General features: G+C 43.4%; 1 protein-coding gene across 1 annotated transcript in view; it reads right to left on the reverse strand.

Annotated features, from left to right (window-relative positions):
* The window catches only part of LOC138026344 (usherin-like), a 58,200-nt gene that overhangs the window by 6,075 nt on the left and 30,108 nt on the right, over nt 1–22,017 (reverse strand). Inside the window, 17 exon segments of the mRNA XM_068873656.1 lie at nt 173–372; nt 1,641–6,172; nt 6,961–7,425; nt 8,156–8,243; nt 9,088–9,163; nt 9,719–9,781; nt 10,432–10,498; nt 11,611–11,701; nt 12,409–12,523; nt 12,829–12,895; nt 13,527–13,829; nt 14,064–14,527; nt 14,530–14,595; nt 15,842–16,132; nt 16,557–16,829; nt 18,053–18,328; nt 18,761–19,900. Of these exon segments, the coding sequence (XP_068729757.1) occupies nt 173–372; nt 1,641–6,172; nt 6,961–7,425; nt 8,156–8,243; nt 9,088–9,163; nt 9,719–9,781; nt 10,432–10,498; nt 11,611–11,701; nt 12,409–12,523; nt 12,829–12,895; nt 13,527–13,829; nt 14,064–14,527; nt 14,530–14,595; nt 15,842–16,132; nt 16,557–16,829; nt 18,053–18,328; nt 18,761–19,900 (8,577 nt within the window).

Genomic DNA, 22,017 nt, shown 5'->3' on the forward strand with positions numbered 1-22,017 from the left:
CTCTCGGGACACTCTCGCGGGTGTTTTAATGCCGTCACCTATAGTAAGCAGCACACAGATTGAGAGAATAACGGCACCTCGGAGCGCGAATGAATGGACCCCTTCCCTGTTTGGAACATGGCTAATCCTCTCACTCCTGTGACAAAAGATCTACTAAAAACAATTGTGTTACCTATAGCTTGGGTCTCTATCATCTCCACATCCGACAATCCCGAGTATCGAGAATTGTATACGCGGATTCTGAAGCTGTACAGGGTGAATGGAGAAAGGTTTGTCACAACATAACGCTTGGAAAGGTCAACGTTTATTTCGTTGTTAGGTATTGCTGTGGGACAGCCAATCGCACAAAACTGGTGGTAGAGGAGCTCGTACCTGGAGAAGAAAGAAAAAAGCTGTTGAGAATCGATGCAGCTACAAATCCTGCCAGTACGGTCCATTCTCGGAGGAAAGACGAAAGATACAACCTCCCAGCGATCTGGTCGAGGCTGACCAAGTCGCACATCACGTGACCCCGTGATCAATACTCTAGCGAGTTGAAAGCTTAAAAGTCGAAAATTTGTAAATTAGTGTGAAAATTTTAAAATTGTACATCCCTGCACAACTGAAAACTCAGTTTGTCGCCGTTCGCGAGATTACGACTAGTCCCTCGTTTTATCAGAGCTCCGCGCGCCGAAGCACTATTGCTAAGAAAATATGGTAGAAAATTTGGTTTTGGTCACTGTACGACCCATACGACCGCACGACCGTCCACCCCTCCACGCATGCCAATGTGGCCAGTATCAAGTGACCATATCGCAGGCTCAAGTTTAGAGCTCATCGAGGTCAGCTTTTTTTTAAGTTGACCGCTGACCCGGTACTGGGTTTCGATGGGATCGCAGGCTCAAGGCACATTAACTTATTGTAATACGATAATAAAAAAAAACCTGGGTCTCTGCTCTTAGGCTTGGTAACGTTGTTTGCATTCCTAAAGAAGCCCATAGACCCTTTGCTTAAATGGCGCCAAAATTTGAGTAACAATACTTTATACATCCTTAGCCTCGTGTTTATGTTTCAAGACAAAGGATTTTTCTCATGAATGTGAGGCTAACGATGCATCAAGTATTGTTATTCAAATTTGGGCGCCATTTATTCAAAGGGTCTACAGCAGTATGTCCACGATTGCACCTAATTCGATGCACGCAGAATTTTGGTAAGCGTCACGAAGTGTCTCGGGAAGTCAAAGCGTCAACTATGTACTTAAAACAATCCAGTAATCCACTATTTTACACAAAATATGCCCTTAAGTATTTGGGTTAATTTCCATTTATCTACCTTTATTTTATGCTTTCATTTAAAATACAAATGAGCAAAATAAAAGCCTTCTTAATCGACTCTCAGCCTGAGGAATATTCTTAACACGCTCTTAAAATTTTGGTTAATTTTCACGTTTACGCGATTCAGGTTTGTTTTCGCATCGCAAAAATGCCTAGATTTTCATTTAAAAACTTATGGCCCTTATTTTCGTTTTTGAATGACTAGTTCACTGTGAAGACAAAGTACTTACTTTTCATTTCTGAAGAAACTATTTACAACCCGATTTCAACCGATTGGGTGCCGGACTTTTCACAAAGAAAAGAAGACGCAAAAAGGAAATAACTCACCGTTGAATTATTCCATTTGGTTTCCCTGGCTCGTCCCATTCCAGCAAAATTGAAGTCGCATTGATTTGGATCGGACGGGGAGCAAAAAATTCCGCAGGAACTCCCTCGGAAGTCGTCCACGTAGCGACAGGTCCGCTGGCACATCCCCCGTCAGTACAAATATAGGCGCGCAACCGGTACTTGGTAAAAGGATCCAGCCCAGAGACCAGAATAACATTGTTTACGCCAAGTGATATATTTTTGTTGGCGACTTCGAGTATATAGCTCCTTATTTCACCATTAGGAATTCCGGGTGGAAAAATAAACACCTCCAAGCTGTAAGTATTTGTTTTGTTAACATGCGGGGATTTCAGTTCCTCTGGGGGAGCACTATCTGTTTGTACCACCGCCCAAGCGCTTGATGTCTGCCCCGCGACGTTAGCAGATGTCACGCGATATTCATATTTCAAATACGGTTTCACGGTTCTATCGTTAAATGCCAACGCGGAGCCGTTTGTGACGTTCGCCACAGAAATTTCAGGGCCGTAATCTGCCGGCTGATTGTCAAAGCGCAACACCTCGCGTCGGTACAATCTATATATTAATATAAATCCATTAGGCTTTCGCGGCTCGTTCCATGTGACCAACACACTCCGGGAAGAGATACCCGAGCTTGGGAAATCAGGGGAATCTTGTCCTTCTGGCGGTGCTTCAAATGTTCGAGCGGAATCTGACTCCCCAGTACTGCATCCTCTCATTGTGCAGGCATTAATTCTGACTTCATATTGTGTATAAGCAAGTAAATTTGTGAGGGTGATTTCTTTTACAAGTCTGGCGTCTACGATCTGACGATTTATTTGCGATCCTATAAAATTATACCACACTTCGTACTTCGTAATTACTCCATTTGGTATCCCTGGGGCTGACCACGTAACCTTCATGCTTGTTGCACTAAGAACGTCTAGAGTTGGCGCACTAACATTATCGGGGGCACCTGGATTTGTAGGGGAGCTGAAGCCTGGCGGACTTGTCACGCGATCCGCCGAATTCACAGCTGTAACAACATAAGCGTAAACAGTGTATGGAGCCACGGTGTGGTCATTAAATCGTAAATCTGTGCCGTTGTAAATCTGAGTTCCGTTGCGTGAAAGAATATAGTACAAGATTACACCATTGGGTTTTCGTGGAGCGCTCCATTCGACACGCACAAGCGCCGAGCCGCCAATTGTAGCAAACGGTGCAGCCAGATCCTGGGGCGCTGATTCTTTGGTGCGAACTTCGGCAGGGGGACCTTGGGTGCACCCTTCCACTGTGCAGACTTCAAGAAAAAATGAATACAAGGTGTGCGGCTCTTTGTTACTGATAGTAAAGGACATATCAACTCCAGTGTACTGCGGTGAATTCACCCCGACCTCGTACAACCGGTATTGCGTTATAATTCCATTAGGCTTGTCAGGTTCTCGCCAGGATATCCTGATGGCCAACGCACTGAGTGCTTCCAAGACCGGAGCATGCACTCCAGAGGGTACTGCCTGAGCTGTGCGAAGACTTGACGAGGGACTCACTGTACACCCAGCCCCTGTGCAAACTTCAACAGTGTAGCTGTAAACTGTATAAGGATTCAAGCCTTGATCCACAAACCTAAAATCGTTTGTTTTACTCTTGATGGAACCATTTCGGAATACAAGGTAATACTGAATGACTCCATTAGGCTCTAGTGGTTTACTCCACGATACGTTCAAAGAATACGCGTCCACGAGTGTTACAATCGGCGCGTCCACAAACGTGGGAGGCGCTTCGTCTGTTGTCACGGTAACCGGATCACTATCAACATATCCACCGCTGTTATTTGCTCGCACAATGTAGCTATAGCGTGTGTATGGCTTCAGACCGGTGTCCAAGTACTGATAATCTGTCTTGTTGGTATCACTGGTGGAGTAAATTACGGACCATGACGGAACAGAACGCTTCCTTCGCTGCTGAACTGGCGAGACTGTTCGACGAAGTTCATAATCCGTTATAATTCCATTTGGCTTGGAAGGAGGCTTCCACTTGAGTTCGATCGAAGTTGCGTTTTTAAACCCAATCCTTGGTGGTGCTTGATCTTGGGGATCCACCTCCGCGGAGAATATAACGTGTACATTTCCCCGCGAGCAGCCAGCCGCGGTGCAAGCTTCCAGCTGAAACTCATATGCTGTATAAGGCTCAAGATTTAAAACATTATACTGGCGCGTGGAACCGCGGTAGATTTGTACGCCATCTTTGTACAGGTAATAATGAGTAATAACACCGTTGGGATTTTCTGGTTCGTCCCAGAAGATGCGCATGCTCCTACCATCAGCCGCTTTATAAGCTTGAAGAGGACGCAGGTTTGCCGGAGGAGCCTGTTTCGTCTTTGCTGACGCCCAGGGACTGGTTCCTTCGTGTCGACTATTTATGGCAGCGACATGAAACTCATACTCTGTAAAAGGTTTTAAACCGTTTACGGTAAGATTGAAGACGTTACTGGTCACACGCGCAGATACAGTGGTGTGACTATCGGGAACTTGAAACGCCTCCCGGTAACGCACTTCGTAATTCGTGACATTACCATTTGGCTGAGTGGGCGCTGTCCACGATACATAAATGGCAGAAGAGTTGAGCACGCTTAGTGAGGGTGAACTGATACCTTGAGGGGGTCCCTCTAAGGTGCGTACGCCAGCCCAATCACTATCTACGTGACCTGCGCTGTTTTTAGCTCTCACTTTATAGAAGTACACCGTGTCGCCCAACAAACCGGTATTCAAGCACGTTAGCTGCGAAGTGATGCAAACTTGAAGAGGGGCACTGTTTCCATTCCTGCGATAAATCTCGTACCGTGTGATGATGCCATTAGGAACGCTGGGTGGGGACCAGGTGATCTCGACAACATTCCACTCCCGAGCTGATAACGAGGGTACTTCCTGATCGAGTGGAGGGGCTTCCTGAGTCCTGGCATACTCACGGTCGCCTAATCCGCAGCCTTGAGCTGTGCAGGCAGAGACTCGCACAGAGTACACAGTGAAAGGTTTCAGACCCGCGATAAACTTGCTTCTGTTCAGGCCGGAATCGTGTTCGGTGCCGTTCACAATCACTGCATATCTCGTTATGTTACCATTAGGCTGTCCAGGCTCGTCCCATTCCGCAAAAATACTGGAGGCGCTTTGAACGGAAAGGCGAGGTTTGGGAATGGCTTCAGGGGAACCTTCAGGGGTGGTAGCAGTAGTCACACTGCTTCGCGTGGTACCCCCGCCAGTTGTGGCGGCCACTGAGTAGTCGTAAGTAGTCACTGGTTGCAAACCGTTGTCTTTGTCTTCAAAAACACAAACGTCTTTACCTTTGCTATTTTTAAAACAGACGTCTGTGCCGTTATAAACAAGAAGGTTACCTCTGTAAAGCGAGTATTTCACAATCACCCCATTCAAAACGTCTGGCTCTGTCCACATGGCTTCGATTCCCCTGGCGCCTGTAACAGTAAGGTTTGGCGCATGCACGCCTTCAGGCGGAGCTTCCAGTGTCAAAGTAGATGCCCATGGACTTGCCTTACAGCCAATTATCGTACAAGCAATAACTTCAAATGTGTAATTCGTAAAAGGCTTTAATCCACCAATCACAAGGTTCATACTAAGTCCCTCGTCGTTGGGATTTAAATGAACCTTAAAAGTGCTGTTTACGATACGGCTCACGTTGTAACGGATAATCAGGCCATTTGGCTTGGAAGGTGTTTTCCATGTTACGTTTATCGCGCTGTAGTTTACTGGAAGTAAAATGGGAGCGTTTACGAACGCGGGGGCAGCCTGGTCGGTAAAGATCGGTGACGTCATTTCCGCAGATGAACACCGTGTTGTACAAGCCTCAATGACATATCGATAGCCAGTATAGGGCTCTAGCGCACGGTCTATAAACGTCATATTAAGGCCGGTGTATATCACACGACGCTGTCGCTCGGTTACTCGAGTAAGCCTGTATTCTTGGATGATACCGTTTGGTTTTGTTGGCGTTAGCCAAGTTAGTCGGATTTCAGATGAGGATAAAGCAACTGCAACTGGCGGAAGGAGACCTTCGGGGCGTCCCATTAACGTACGGATCTGTGCAACTGTACTAGAAACGTTGCCAACGTTATTGATAGCCACGAGATAGTAGTCGTAAAGCGTATGAGGTTCAAGGTTGGTGTCGTTGTAAGACCGCAAGTTTGGATTGTATTGATTCTTGAGAACTTCTTCGAAACTTGTCGCGCAAATATCTGGTACAGCAGTTGTCGGCGAGAGGTCATAATAACCTGGCACATAACCACAGTTAAGAGTTGTGTTATCAAAGTCGCAGCGACCACACATTGCCACGTGCGCCTCGGTCTTGTTGCAAATCGTCCCCGGGCCACACCCAACTGTTCCGTTGCTTGATATGGACGAGCAAGTCTGATAACTTGGGTCATAACCACGATTATTGCAACAGCTCAAACTGCTGTCCACTCTTCCCTTGCCGCAGCACTTGTGGCTGGAGTTCGATTTGTCGGCAGCACTGGTGTAGTTATAGACCTGAAAGACAGAGGTTAAAATCGGATATTTTTACGAAATGTTTACGAGATTTGTGAACAATCGGTCGATGCACGCATCTAACTGCAGTGTAAGACACAAGCCTTGAAACTCTGACGGATAAACATAACAAAAACAAAATAGCATCGCTTGCAGCAAGCTGAACAAGGAAAAACACATGGGGTCAATAACTCTAGCTTCTGAATGGCTCAGAAAGTGGCCAAACACTTCGCGCAGAAACCATACTAACCCTCTCTTGTCTCTTGAACATTTACTGGAGACAGACACATTTGTTTTACGCAATCAAAGTATTGCTAGTCTGTCACATCGGTTTAATAGCTGTTTTCAGAGACGTTAATTAAGCCAAACTTTCAATGAATAAAGTCAAAAGCAAACTGACAAATCATTTCCACAACAACAGGACAACAACCTCGGACAATCTAACGAGCCAATCAAAACGTACATCACTACTTGACGCTGAACGCGGGAAAACGTGTTCTACAAGTGTGCACACGCGCACTCTAAGAATGTTACGCGATTTAATTTTACTGAGCCTATCAAGAAGCGTGGTTATGAAAATCCAAAAGAATCGCTTAATATTTTATTCGATACTCAATAAAAGAAAAACCTCAATATAAGCACCACTTTGACTAATTAACCGAAAAAAACGCGCTCAAAAAAAAACCCTCAATAAAGCACCACTTTGTCTTGTTGAGCGAAAAAAAAAAAAGGCGTCAAGTAATTAACGGTGCCGTGGTCAATGCGACTGATAAAATGAATAGAACACTTACCACAACGTCACCTGCTGGCCCGTTGCAGCACAGGCTCGTATCTGTCGGTACGTACAGTGTTCCGCAACATTCTCTTCCGGAATTCAAGTCATACGCACTCCCATGGGCCTCGTCGCCGCAGCAGACCTGCGCAGCGGATACAACTTTCCTGCCGCAGCACTTTCTGGCTGGTGTGGGATCATACAAAGCGCCACACACGCACACACGGGCGCCGTTTCTGTCATAAGGGGTGTCCCCACAGCATGCATTGCCTTGACCAACTACTCTACCCCCTTGGGACGTTGGACAACAAACACTGCCTGAGGGAACTCGGATGTAATCTCCATAGCAACACGTATACTCAAGACGCTTGATATGGAAAGTATTTCCGCAACACACATCTGATGCATCATTCTTGCGAAAATAATTTGTACCGCAGCAGGTTTTTAATGGATCATACGGATGAAGGACTCCATTACAACACGCCTGTAGATAATAAAACATAATAATACGAAATCAACACTTATGGACGGTGAGTATTGTTTCCACTAGCGCACTTTGATGCTTAATATGTCATAAAATGTGATACTTTCAAGTAGAATACCCAAGATGCCCGAGGGTCGCACCACTGCCATGGTCGGGGGTACACGTTTCCCGCTTTTTTCCACCTGGTGGTTTTTTTAGAGGTTTTCGTGTCCGGTTCTGGTGCATTGCTTTTCTCTTGTACCTATTCCAATGCTTAATAAACTGCAAGGCGGCTTGGCTGGCTAACGCGTCCATATATCACCTACCTTGAGTGTCCGGTTAAGTAGTGGAGGCAAAATGTTCCCGTTTTGTTGAAATACATATTTTTTGCAGAAGTTTGTTAGGAGATGTTTAATTTATACGAGAAATTAAAAAAAACCTTAGGGGAACTTTAAGGTCGATCCTTCTGAGGTTACATGGAGGATGTAAGTACACGAGCCCATGACGAAAATTCTTTCTCTTTTCTCGCTTTCTGCCAACGCCGGTTAGGCTAATTTCATTTAATTGGCACACATTCTACACGCGAAACACGTTGCAGTAAATGGCATATTTTTTAGTGAATTTGGCTCTCTTTTTGACGTCATCGTTGCTTTAGATCCCATCTCCAGCCCACGTGATCGCCGGACGAAAACAACGATGAAAAGCACAAGCACAGAGGTAACCCATGGCATCAGCGACATCTAGGACTAACCTGGTTGGCTGGATTGTAACACGTGACACCACACAGTTGCTCCGACAGATCACACTCGATGAAAGTGCATTTAGCAGTCGGAGGAGGACTAGAAAACAGACAAAATTTGTAGGAATAAGAATAGGACGACAATAAATTAAACGCATCCAAATTATATTATGAATTAAGCGCCAGCTTGATGGGCCTTCTGGCTTGTAGGCAGAGATTTTTTTTTAATTATGAAAGATAAAGACAATTCTTGGATTTCACATGGCGTCACGGCCGCCATGTTGGTGTCCTGATCCAATCCTCCGGGAATTGAAAGCTATTATTATGCTAACGTATTCTTTTGTTTTCGTTGAAAACATGGCTGTTGATCACCTGAGTGAAACCCAAGAATAAATAGAGTCTGCTTTATAGTGGAGAATAGAAAGAAATTTTCGACTTGCTGGGGCTCTTCTTCAAGAGTAGCTAAAAAAGCAGGTACCACGTTTTCTGCCAATCAACCAACAGAAGCCACTTACAAGGATTCCCAGCGCTTGTCGTCGGCTCAATGTATGCACGTTTCGACTTCTGATTGGCTCACTCCTTTCGAATTGTCTGCCGTGATTGGTTTAAATCATTAATGTTTGTGGTTTAAAGGGGCTGTGTCAAAAAATGTAGTCAAATTTTGGCAAGTGGGAACTGGCAGCCAAATCACGCGAAAAGTAAAAATAACTACTTAAAAAAAGAAGGAAGGATTGAAGAAGACAGCAAATTCAAACTGTTCAGGGAAACACTCTTTCAAAGTTTATTTATGCTGTTTGTAACTTAAATTACGTACGCTCGACAGACGTTTTTTTTTGTCGCGAAGCTTCGAGTTCATTGAGTTTTCTCGGTTAACATTAAGTTGCATAGCGAGTACTCAGTAGGGGCGTGGAATTGATAAACCTCTCAAAACTTGAAGAAGTTACCTTGTAGGACATGGGTACACCATTCGTCTGAAAACCTGGTAACCTGACATCATACCATTTGGACGCGAAGGAGGCTCTGGAAAGAAATACAAAAATGACATTGACGCTGAAACTGTGGCATGTTCCAGCGATTTGGCCCCAAGCTTTGCATGTGCATTGTATATGACTACGGAGGTGTCTCCTACCAATGGAAGCTGTCTTTCTAGTTTATAGCGATATTTCTTGTTTACAAACATTGGCATCACATTTCTTTTGATATTCAAATTTGCCAACAAAGGAACAAAAGAAGTCATTGTGTCAACAGCCAATTAGACTCTCGTTGGCATATTAATAACAATGGGTGACGTCACGAGAAACATCGCTATAACGTTATTTTGAGCGCAAGCTGATTACTTTATTAGGCCATTTCAGAGTTCATGTCTACCTCTTCTTCAAAGCGAGTCTAAGTGCGAAGTTTTTCTTCCGAAAATTAGTTTTCATTCATATGTAAAATAAAACTAATTGCCATCACAACAACTTCGCACTTAGACTCGTTTTGAAGAGGAGGCAGACATGAACTCGGAAATGGCTAATTTCCAAAGTAATCGTTTGTTTTACCCATATTGGATGTTAAATAACAAAATATACTTACCCCATCGAACTTCGATGTAGGTTGGGCCGGCAGTAAGATGCGGCGGGGCAAAACCTGTCGGATCTAACATAACAGGAAACAAAATAATAAACCTTAAGTTTAGTTCGAGCATTCACTGCAAGAACTTCACGTAAGGAAACTAAACTCCCTCGACGTGAGATCATATGGAGTTTCATAACCATCTCAATATATTAACTATGGCCTAGTGAATCGCTTGATTTAGATATTTTAAAACAGATAAACGCTCATTGGGAGCAAAATATTGCTACACAGACCATGCATGCAGCACGAAAACATTCCCCCGTGCCGCTATCACAGAATGTACCAACTTGCCATGAATTTTTGTCTGCAGGTTAAAGGCCTAAGAAGACATTGACAAAGTTAAGGATTTCTTTCAATCGATACTACATAGCTATTTTCGTCCTCCGAAGTCCGGAAGTGGCTTTTTCTCGCATATTTCCTTGAGGTCTTGGTTAAACGTGTTTGAAACCTGTTTAATTGGTTACGGTGTAATAACAGGCATTGCCACATTTAAACGGTGTGCTTTTTTTCTATCTATTCTTGGTTTGCATTCACGTGATGAGACGGCCATGTTGGTATACAAAACAATAGAAAATGGCCCCACAAATTTTGCATAATAATAGAGTCAAATTGTCAAAAGACATTTTACTGCTTTGCTCTGCACACCCGACGTGACACAAACGGTTTCCTACCTGCAGCATGAGTCGTTGCCGTTCGTGCTTCACTCATAGTGCATCCGTGAGTTGTACAAACCGCTACCTGGTAAGACAATGAAAAAAAAAAAACGTTAGGGAGACAAAAACTAAAAGCTAAACTAAGGACTATTCGCACTTTTTCAATGATTCATACATTTTCTTTCCTTGTCGATAAATCTATTTGACATAAACTCATAACGGCCTCAGAAGGGATTGCGGACCTGATGAAGAAGGAGATCTTTACTGACGTAAATGTTTACATTTTGTTTCATTAACATACGAGTTTGCTTTCAGAACGTCTCATGTTATTTTCAGATTGACTTCAAAAGGGAAAAACTTGTTAAACCTAGTTCAATGTCCATTTTAAGCCTTTTGGCTTTGACAACGAGCACGTTATGTGCCAATCTTGGGTGACAAGGGCGTTAATGATGCCATACATTTTCTGGTTAACGCATCACTGCTCGGACACTGAAGGCGCTTACCGGCCAGACCGGGTATTTAGAAGGACTAACTCTACAACGCATCCGAATTAACACAAGTCGAAGATGATATATACTCCCCGAGAAGAATGCGAGGGATTATCATGCAAGTGTTTCTTCAAATTGTTGCATTTTCTTTGCAAATTATTGGGTCTAGCCGACCAGTTCTGACAAAAGGAAAGCGCCCTGAGATTATATGGTTTATCGGGTTCAAATTTTCACAGATAGCTGATAAAGCAATGCACTTTCATTATTCAGTTCTTTATTCTCGGCTGACTGACAAGAAAACGATAGCCTTGTGCTATTGATGCAAAATTTAAACAAAGATTCCCGTATAGGGGCAGTGAAAATGTGATCGTCGCATGTATGCCCATCGTAGGGGGAAGCGATACAGATAATTCCCTCGTTGTAGGCCTTTGGATGGACCTAAGCAGATGATAAATTCCTCAACCGACTCTTTATGGGAGATCAATCTCAAACATCAGCTTGTCGTAGAAGTTTGTATTGTAGGAGCCAACCCCCCTCCGCTCCCACCCCCCCCCCCCCCCCCCCCCCCTTTACCAAAGAAAAATGCACTGGACTGAATAAAGGTATACCTGGGGTCGGCATACAAAAACGCCCTTCTCCGCATTTATACCTAACTTCCACACCCACTGCCTTTAAAACTGAATGATCAGTAGCTTTTCATAGCACATACCTTTATGATATACAGAGTGTATGGTTCGAGACCAGAGACAACAGCTTGAAATACAAGGCCACTGCTGGTGTTCATCACATTGGTAACATTTCTGTAGAACATCAAAAATGAAATGACTACCATAAAGTATTTTGTGAAGAACCTGAGCACATAACCATAGATTACATTTTACCACATACGTTGCTGACTTTTACATAATGAAAAGACGAATTGAATGGAGACGTGATCTCCACAGCGCGAACTAAGTACAATATAAGAAATTAATGCAGACAGAGCAGAGTGTTAACCGACGAGGCGGTTGAGCGTCTGTCGTTTAGTTCCTTTAAAAAACAATGGAAATGTCATCTTTTTATAAATCAAAGCTGAGTTTACTGCTAGCTTGATTCTGAGTAAAATAATCTGGCGACCCTCCTGCTTTTTTTAAGAAATAATAAATTTCACCTCACTTTAATTTACTTACCTCCACTTAATTAACATTAATCGTTCACTTAATTTAACTTATCTATGTTTATGCTGCCATTACTTATTTATTTAGCTATGGAGGTGTCCAACATGAAAGCTCTGCTCCTTTGGAAACTGCACACCTATTAACTGTCTACAATATGGCTAGTCTCCCACGCAGACACTCTTAGAGCTTCGTCACGCGTGGGGCAGGAACGTGTCTGCGTGGGAGTCTACAATATTATACACTTAATGTATAGACCCTTTGCATAAATGACAATGTACATCCTAAGCCGTGAGGCTTAGCAATTACAGCCTAGCTAGAAATATGCCACCATAAAATGTTCTTGTACTCACACATATATCCTGTAAGATATCACGTTTCCATTGGGTTGTGCAGGGGCATTCCAGCTCACACGAATTTCGGTACTGCTTATGACGTAAAGAGCTGGCGGATCAAACCCTTCCGGTTCTAAAAAAACACAGAAGGCCGTTTAAGAACAAGGGCTCGTTTCTCGAAAGTCCCGTTAACTTTCCGGGTCCGAAAAGCCATTTGCAAAACTGCCATTTGCTTCTTTTTAAAACCTGGTCTTTTAATTTGTTTTCAAGATAGCTAACAAAAAAATGTTTGTGAACACTGATGGCGAAAAATGAATCAAGAAGCACTCATCCACTTGATGAAACTCTTTTGTGGGGAGTTCTGAAGTTAGGTGGTTTTTCTTAACCGACGTCTTGGTTAGAACTTGTTGAAAGTACTAGCCCAGCGTGTTTACTTACGTCCATCCAAAGTTGTAATCTGGAAACCGTCACTCTTAAATGAGCCCGCTCCGTTGTTTAACTCAACCTGGTAAAGATAACAAGGAAAGAGCGCTTCATTATATGTTGAGTGAAACGCCGGAAAGTCTCGAGGATCATCGAAGTTGGCTTAGCAACTTATAAGAAGATGTAAGGACAAAACTATCCAGACTTGAACGGGAAATTTTTCAGACTTACCTGCGAATCAGCTTAAGTTGCTTATCTATCTGTGATGGTCTTCCTAACTTTTATTTCGTGTTAATTCCGCAGTTCAAAGTATATGACATTTCATAAATTCTAAATTCATCAACAGAGCTGAATAACGCAAAGGCTACGTCACCGCTAAGCGAATGGGAACGTGGGCTCAGGTGCGGGCGGTTTGAAATGGCTGCGATTCGCAAGTAATTTTTTTTTTTTTTTGGCATTTTAACATAAAAAATGAGGTGGTTATTTAAAAAATAAGGAAATTTCTTAGAAATTGGAGGAAAAAAAAAGTATCTCGAAAAATTAAGGCCTGTCGAACGTTGGGAAAAATTGTTTTCTTCAAAAATTTAGCCCTCAAAGTTTCGCCGACGCGAAATTACCATAATCTTTTATTGCGCGCTGCAGGCCTATTGGCACTACGAACATCGTTACAACCCCGTAACATTACCACAATAAAAGGAAGAAAAAGCACTTACATAGAATATGTACGGAGTGTTCGCCCTCAGATTTGAAACGAACAGAGTAGTCTGATTTCCTGGTAACTGAGCGACTTGACTCACAGGCCTGCCCGGAAGGGACGTTTCTTCTATTTCCACGACGTACGCCACCACACCGCCTCGCAACTTCTTAATTTCTGGCGGATACCACGTCAGCAAGACAGTGGTGTGATTCAGGGCAGTTCCATTTAATGATGGACCCGCCAGTGGAGGAGCGGACATTGTTCTGTAGGGGAGGGAGGAGTTACTTGAGGTGTTACCTTGTGCAGTCACCACCGTGATCTATGAAGCACGAAAAGATGAAAAACAAAACGATAGACCACGATATTCCTCGATTGCATCACTAACTGCGACACAAAAGTGCAACGTCGTTGAATGGGCCATTCGTTGGTCATCAAGACGAGGCTTGGTGAGTTTATAACTGATACACGAACACACCAAATCTCTACCTTTTTTACAAAAAAAAAAAAAAAACGAAAGTCATACATAGCTGACGTTTTCATTTTACCGCCTAACCTTGTATTGATGTAAGGAGTAAATTCCAAGGTTCAAATCGTCATATTCCCGCCGCAAAGCATCGCTGAGAAAGAACACCTGAACATACTCAGTGGGCTCGCTGACATTTCGAGTTACCATATCCTCCAAGGTTGTTCTGAACAGCGCGTACCCCTGTATCACCCCGTTGGGACTCTCTGGTGGGTCCCAGCTCACGCGCAAAGACGTTGACGAAGGCGCTGTGGCGGTGGGCGCAGGTTGCCCTTCAGGTTTGGCGGGAAGCGTGCGTACTTGAATTGATGAGCTGTTTCCGCACCCTCCGATGGTACATGCGTAGACAACGACGGTGTACTCAATATAGGGATCTAATGATGTGACATTAATCTGCAATGCCGCATTAGCATCCACGGTGATATTGCGTGACATTAACACGTTCGTGACTTGGATGATGTAATGTAACACGATACCATTTGGTATTGGGGGGCACTCCAATTTACATATATTGCGTATGGGCTGAGCGCTTGGACAAACGGTCGTGAGATACCTTCGGGGTCTAACGACAAAAGATGAAAGAATCCTGTTACTTAAATTTGAAAAAAAAAAGGCAAAAAGTGAAATCAATTTATTTAGATCATGACCTGAAGGCTGAGCGAATGAAACGTATTCTGTATTGTAAAATTGTAAATCTCTTGGTTTTGCGTCAGGACATTTCAATTCAGAATGATGTAACGACGGGGTCTATGTCTAGGGTAATGCCAAAAAAAATTATTCTAAAAAATCAAATGCCTCACATATGCCCAGGATCTCCCCCGAGGGCTTAACATTGATAGGCGCAGAAGCTCCCTATTAAAGGAAAAAGGGCTTTTGCCTCTAAGGGAACGCAATTGATAAAATTTCGGTCCGTTCTTTAAACCTAATGGGCATGATAAGGAAAGGATTGGTTGTTGAACAGCAATCTTCTAGCTTGAGTTCGCTATATGCAGACACGGGTTGATGCTACTATGGCTTAGTTGAAGAAGAAAGAATATAACTCACATAGTTACAATTCGAGACCCAGCGTTTCCTCACCTTTGCTAGTGTTTTCAACCCGGATGATCTAAGGATACATGCATACTTAAATGATCACTTCCCAAAGGGGCTTTTCTGGGCCGTGGGCAAACCGGTTGGCTATTTCCAAGTGCAGCCGTGAAATTGAACCAGGGACTACTAGGATGTTAACCCTTTGACCGTCAGGAGTGATCAGTATGTAAATTTTCTTCACAATTTCAAGGCAATGTCAGTCAGACAGGTATTGAGAATGACCATTATTATCAGCTTAAGAGGCGTGATCTTGATGTAAGACCAAATTCTCATGCCTACCCAACAAAGAAATCTATGGTACTAGTTAGGAGAATGAACATTTCGATCTTGGAAATGAAAGGGTTAAAAACGGGTCTTAAACCCGGGATCTCCCGATCTCAAGGCAAGAGCCCTTACGACTGGGACGCACTGGTTGAAACAATAGTCCTTTTTGCATTCACTTCTTAGCATCCTTTCCTTGATTCGCAACTTTGTAAGTTACACTCATTCTTCAGTCTACAAACCAGGCCCCAGTTGTTCAAACGATGGATAGCGCTATCCACTATCCACTAGTGTTTATACGCTGGATAGTGATTTATCCGGTGGATAGCGCTATCCAACGGTTGAACAACTAGGGCCAGAGCTGCATAAAAGCACGTCTGGTAGTCAACGTGGTCGCATTGTGAACTTACATCTTCCTTGTCACTATCTGCCTCATAAGATGTAAACCAATCACATACCTCCTTGCCCCGTAGTGACGTTACTATATGGACTTGGTTCCCCTGGGACTACAGTATATGCTACGATGCGGTACTGATATCCAGTGACTGGTTTTGCGGTGTTATCAGTGTAACTCACAACAGACGCATTTACTTCTCTGACATCGTGAGGATTTCCACTTGTAATAAGCCGCCTACGCTGAATCAAGTATTTCTGTACGATTCCGTTAGGTTCTGAAGGCGGATCCCATTCTATTATTACTGTTCTACCAGCAGGGGATGAAAGCCTTGGAGCGGACAGACCCCGAGGACCTGAAAACGATCAATAGAAATTACTAATTAAAATGAACCATAATAAATTTACAAACCTAACGCAACGTAACGTAACGTAACATAACGTAACAGATACGTAAGGACCGATAAAACAAAAGATAAAAATATGCAGAACAGATATTTTAAAATCACTCACGGCATGAGGAGGACCACTTAGCTCTATACAAGTGCAACTCTGAAGTTCCATTTTACAGCCCATTCTTGACAATTGCAGCGACTATTATCTTTAATTTTTAAATTTGCTCTGATTTGAGGACTACGGTTTATCAAGAACTCTGTTCTCAAAAAAACACAAGATCCGGGTTTAAATTCAGTCAAAGGCACGATTCCTCGGACACGCTCTTCTGCTCTACAATTCAGAGTAAACTCGAAATTAAAGGCAATATTTAATTTAGAACCTAACCAGATTGCGAAGTTCTTTGGGGATCTGAGTTTGAGCTGTTACTGCAGCCAACCGCTGTACACACACTCAGTCTGAACACATAAAACGTGAAGGGCTGGAGACCAGTGACCGTGGAGCTATTGATATTTCCCATGACTCGCTTGATCTCGGTGTCATTTTGAAAGATGACGTAGTGCAAGAGATTTCCGTTTGGCTTGTTGGGTGGGACCCAGGTCAGTGTGAGGGAAGTCGCGGTGACATTGGTGAATAGCGGTGGATCCAGAGAACCAGGAACTAAAAGAAAAGAGAAATCTAAACGTAAAGGTGCAATAGTGTCAGGGGGGCTTTCCGGCCACTACTGTGCCGAAATAACTTTTCATGACCTTGTCTTATGTAAAAGAAAAGCAGAGCGGTAAATTGCTTCGCCTCAACAGCGCAGAGTAAAGAAATAAATTGAGTCATTATATTTGAGTTTTCACGGATTTTAAGACCCTTTTCGTGCTATGCAGAGAGCCCCTTTCACTGTAACTAAAGGTTCCATTTTTTCCCTCCCTTCATCTTCATACAAAGACACGACAACATTTATCATCTCCTGGCTTAACCTTGATGTTGGACATCTAAATTACTCTGTGGATCCCAGGGTCGTAGCCAGTATGAGGCAAACCGAGGCACTTGCCTCAGTGATTTTTTCGTGATTTTTTAATTAAATAAAGCGTTATTCCAGTGTTGTCTTCAAAATGTACTCATATCATCATAAACACCGAAAACACCTACGAAGAGAATTTAACAATGGACATTGCCTCAGTCATAATTATTTTCTGGATACGGCCCTGGATCCCCTTATGAGGTTTGTGTATCCCTACCTCTCTGCTTGTCACTTGACGTAACCAGTCCAACCGAGTTAATTTCTTTCATTTTTTCTGAACACTTTTCTGTTTACCGACGTTTAAGATACCATTGATTTACGTCTGTTAAGCTCATCGTCTCATTTGCGCACTGTTTGCTAACCTTTTCACCTCGTTTTGGGTCTGGCAATTCACTTATGTCTTGGTGAAATGCACCAAATTGGATACACGCCTCATTTATGGCAAATACCTTATACAGGTAAAGTAAAGTACCCATATTTAACGTCGATAACTCGTCACAGTAATTCAACTGAAAAACCTGAGGTCGACGGTGCGCTCATTTTACTCCCCCACTCCCCTCCCCCCTCTTCATCAGTGCTCCGTTTTACGGGTATTTAAAGCTACTTAAAATACGCAGAACGGAAAGAAGTCAAAACAAGGATGTGAGATCCGGGGATCGAACTTGGGACCTCTTGCACCAGGACCGCGCACTGACCGACTGTGCTACTCCTTGGCCAGTTAGACAAATATTTTCTTGCACATTGTCGAAAATAAACTTATTCTTGCATTAAAAATAACAACAACTGGTCACATCCTTCCTTCTTTGCTTTGGACTATGGTAATAAGACAATGTAATGTAATCTATCTCCTACTAAAAGGTATCACGCTTACCGTCTTCAGCTGTTTTTATTCGAGTCCACTGGCTGAGCCCCGACCCTGCAGAAGTATTGGCTTGCACGCGGAATTCATAGACCGTGAAAGGCTGGAGATCAGTCACTGATAAACTGAACCCCAGGCCACTGAACAGCAACGTTTCCACGTTTCCTATTTTCTGAATCAACGCATATGCAACCACAATCCCATTAGGTAACATCGGCTTCTGCCACGTGATATGCACTGAGATCGAATTTAACACTGTTACATTTGGAGCCTCCACGCCGTCAGGTACTAAGTCAAAAAAAAATCAGAAATATGTTGTAGGAAAAAACTAGAAACCCACTCCTTTGTTAGAAAAAGTAAAAATGTAAATGCTTTGTTGATAGTGAAAGTCAGTGCAATTAGCTATCGACGGAGCTAGTTCACAGGCACCCCACTTTTCAGGAGGCAACCAGTTGGCTATTTACAAAGAGTGGTAGATTTGAATCTGGGACAACCGGAACCGGAAACAAATCTAAATCAGAGGTTAGAACGGGATTTGCACCCGGGATGACCGCATGCAAACCCAACGCCCTAATCACTGGACGGTCAGCAGTAATCGATGAATTTTCCCTTTGTACGCGTTGCCTTTTACTTCGAAAGGGGTAAGAATCTGGCGTTATTGACGTCTCAAAAAACGTAATTAGTTCATACAATTTTCCGAGGCCCAAAGGTTAGACTTACCTCCCTCGGGGGTGGAACCAGTCACATTATTGCTGACAACAAAGCCAACAGAATTGGATGCATTCACCCAAAATGTGTAATTACTAAAAGGAAGAAGTCCGTTGTAGATGAAGTCCTGGTTGGCTTCTTCCACAGAAATTCCCGTTTCTATGCGCTCTTCGGTTCTAAGCTCGACTGACTCCGGTACAAGGAACGTTCCACGAATCATCAGATGGTAGAACAATCTTCCATTAGGCGTTGCCACCGCTGTCCAACGTGCAGTGACTGCTGTAGCATTAAGAATGTTGGCGTTCAGAATCACTGTCCCATTCGGTGCAATTTCGTCAGTAAAAGCGACCGCTTGTGGTCCAAACGAACAGCCAACAGCCGTACATGCGCGCACGCGAAAAATGTGGCGGCTATATGGAGTGAGCCCCGTTGCAGTGTAATTTGCAAGCTGGGTTTCATTCAACACAGGATCCGATACGGAGTTATGATACAGCTCATACCGAGTTATGATTCCATTGGGCATTTTCGGTGGCAACATAATGACATACAAAGCGTATGGACTTAGAGCCAACACAATAGGCGCAGGAATTTCATCAGGGATGTCTTCGTAAGTCGTCACCTGAGACGCATTGCTATACGTCCCCCCTCCCCCTGTGAAAGCCCGTACTCGGACAAAATACAATGTCCCTGCTGTGAGATTTCCGACAACGGTACTATAAACATTACGAGTTGCATTAAATTTCGACACGTATACACCGAGAACATCACTTGTTGCAAACAGTACTTCATAACGAACAATTTCGCCGTTGGGTTTGATAGGTCTATTCCAGGACACTTCCACCTCTCTTTGACCGCGAACCAAAACCGTAGGGGGGTCAACACTCTCAGGGGGTAACTCTCCGGTTTTGATAACAGCAAGGGGTCCTTCGGCACAACCAATTCGGGTGCAGGCGGTGAGCTGTAGTCGATAGTCAGTGTAAACCTCCAAGTTTGAGACTGTGAAGTTATTATCGGTTCCACTGTATATCAACTGTCCATTCAAAGTGAGGTTGTACAGAATTATGATGCCATTAGGGTGTAAAGGCTCGGACCAATACACCTCAAGTTCTCTTGGACGACGAACGGCAGCGGGGCCTGGAACACCGTCTGGAACTAAAAGGATGGTAAATTTGGTTACAGTCACTCAATAATTCCACAAATACAAGTAATCCACAACCCTTCTTAGTAACAAACGAAAGGCCAAGAGCTAAGACCGTCGCCTTGCTCATGAAAGGCTGCGACAAAAACAGTGCAAAGACCAATATTTTTTAGGCAACCATTTTAAAAATTCTCTTTTTCTGTAGAACATATTATAGGGTGCCAAAGTGGCAAATAAAATAATTCGGCGAAACGGTTGATAGAAGTGATGATGTAAAGTGCACGTGAGAAAGATGATATACCAGTTGCTTGGCAAGAAAATCAGAGTTACAAGCAGGACTCGGGACCTACGGCCTCCCTAACACCGGTTGGATTCCCTCACCATCGAGCCACAAGAGTTCTGGGTAAGCTGGGTCCTTTATATATATATTTTTTTTTTCACCAACATTCCTTGTAGTCCGGTGTCTTTTCGGTGCCACCAGGGAGCTTAAAGGTAACTTAAGCAACGACGACGGCGACGGCAACGACAATAGGGCCGTTTATACGAGAGAAAATAAGCCGCGGCTAACTCTGGCCGCGGCTTACGTAAGCCGCGAAAGGAACTATTTATACGAGTATAAACTCCCCGGCCAGGATAAGCCACGGCTTGAGAAAGCCGTGAACGTAGATTTTGTACCATTTATACGGGATGTTCGCGGCTTACGTAAGCCGCGGCCAGAGTTAGCCGCGGCTTATTTTCTCTCGTATAAATGGCCCTAATTGTCATCTCAAAATATAAATTCGCTTTATCGTAATCAATTCGTGACTATTTCAACCTTTTTAATATGACAAGGGTGTGGCAGTTCCTCTAAAATGACATTGGTCGGGACGGCGCTTAATTTAGGGGAGAAAATGAAACTTTATCGTCAAGTGCTGACCGTTCTTCTTAAAACCTCAAATTTGGTTATTTCGCGTTGTTGTTTTGATGACGACCGCAAAGAAATGGACAAAAGTGAAAAACGCACGTGCAGAGCGTGCAAAGCTATAGTTTTTGCCCACTAAATATGCAAATTTGTGACGTTCTCGTTGCCGTCGCCGTTGTCGTTGCTTAAGTTCCCTTAAGAAACGACGGCGACGGCAACAACAACGCCGCAAAACAATGATTATCATTGGTTAAATGAGCATAAATAATCGTTCTGCAGCACGGATTTTGGCAAATATTTCTTAGGTCCTCTGCATAAAGACGACGTGAAATCACCATATTTGACGTTTTGACGACAAGGTGAGCATGAAACTGAGAATCTTTCATTCTCTATTTTCACCCTAAATTCTCTGGAACCAATTCCTTTTGTAGGATACTTCACTAACAATGCATGACGTCAACAAGATGGAAGAATCGGGAAAGACTTATGATAAAGCAAAGTTACATTTTGACATGACGTTTGCGTCGACGTCGCTGTTGCAGATCTTAAGGCCTCTGATCATCCGGTACTTTCAGGGGGCCACAGAGTTTGATTCCCGGCTAGCTCACTTAAGGTAGCGATGGTTCAAACATTTTCGGACCACATGACTTCCATAGTTGCTTTTATAAATACAAAATAGGATTAATCCATTGACTTAGGAGTCAGACTTAGAAGGTTTTACTCTAACGCTAGATGATTTTACTCGTCAGTGGAAGGCGGTTGAAGAGTCAATCGGTTAATTAAACCACATCCAAGACCGTAACATGTGTGCTTTTGCACACTGAACAACCCGTTCTGGGAAGAACAGAATTCAAGATGGTCACTGTGTTTGGTAAAACGACTGTTTTTGTGTTGTGGTTTTAAAAGTGCTTGACATACAGCCGTGTATTTCTGGTTTATTGATCAAGCTTGGGGGAGGGGAGAGGGGGGTCTATTTCATTATTACATGTACTAAACTGACAATCAAACTCTCTAAATCTCACAGGATGCTTCACTTAGCCAGTATATAAATTTTCATAATTTGGAACTTACGTTCAGAAGCGAGAAACAACCATCACTCTCTGGTGAAATTCAAAACGTAATCAGTATCCACAAAAAGAAGTCAGATTGATTCTTATACCCAGCGAAGGTACAAGAGGAGAGAAAGTCCTTTTGGACTTGTGAATCCCAAGGATGAAATCTTGAGCCCGC

This window comes from Montipora capricornis, chromosome 12 (assembly GCF_036669925.1).
Source record: "Montipora capricornis isolate CH-2021 chromosome 12, ASM3666992v2, whole genome shotgun sequence".
NCBI lineage: Eukaryota > Metazoa > Cnidaria > Anthozoa > Scleractinia > Acroporidae > Montipora > Montipora capricornis.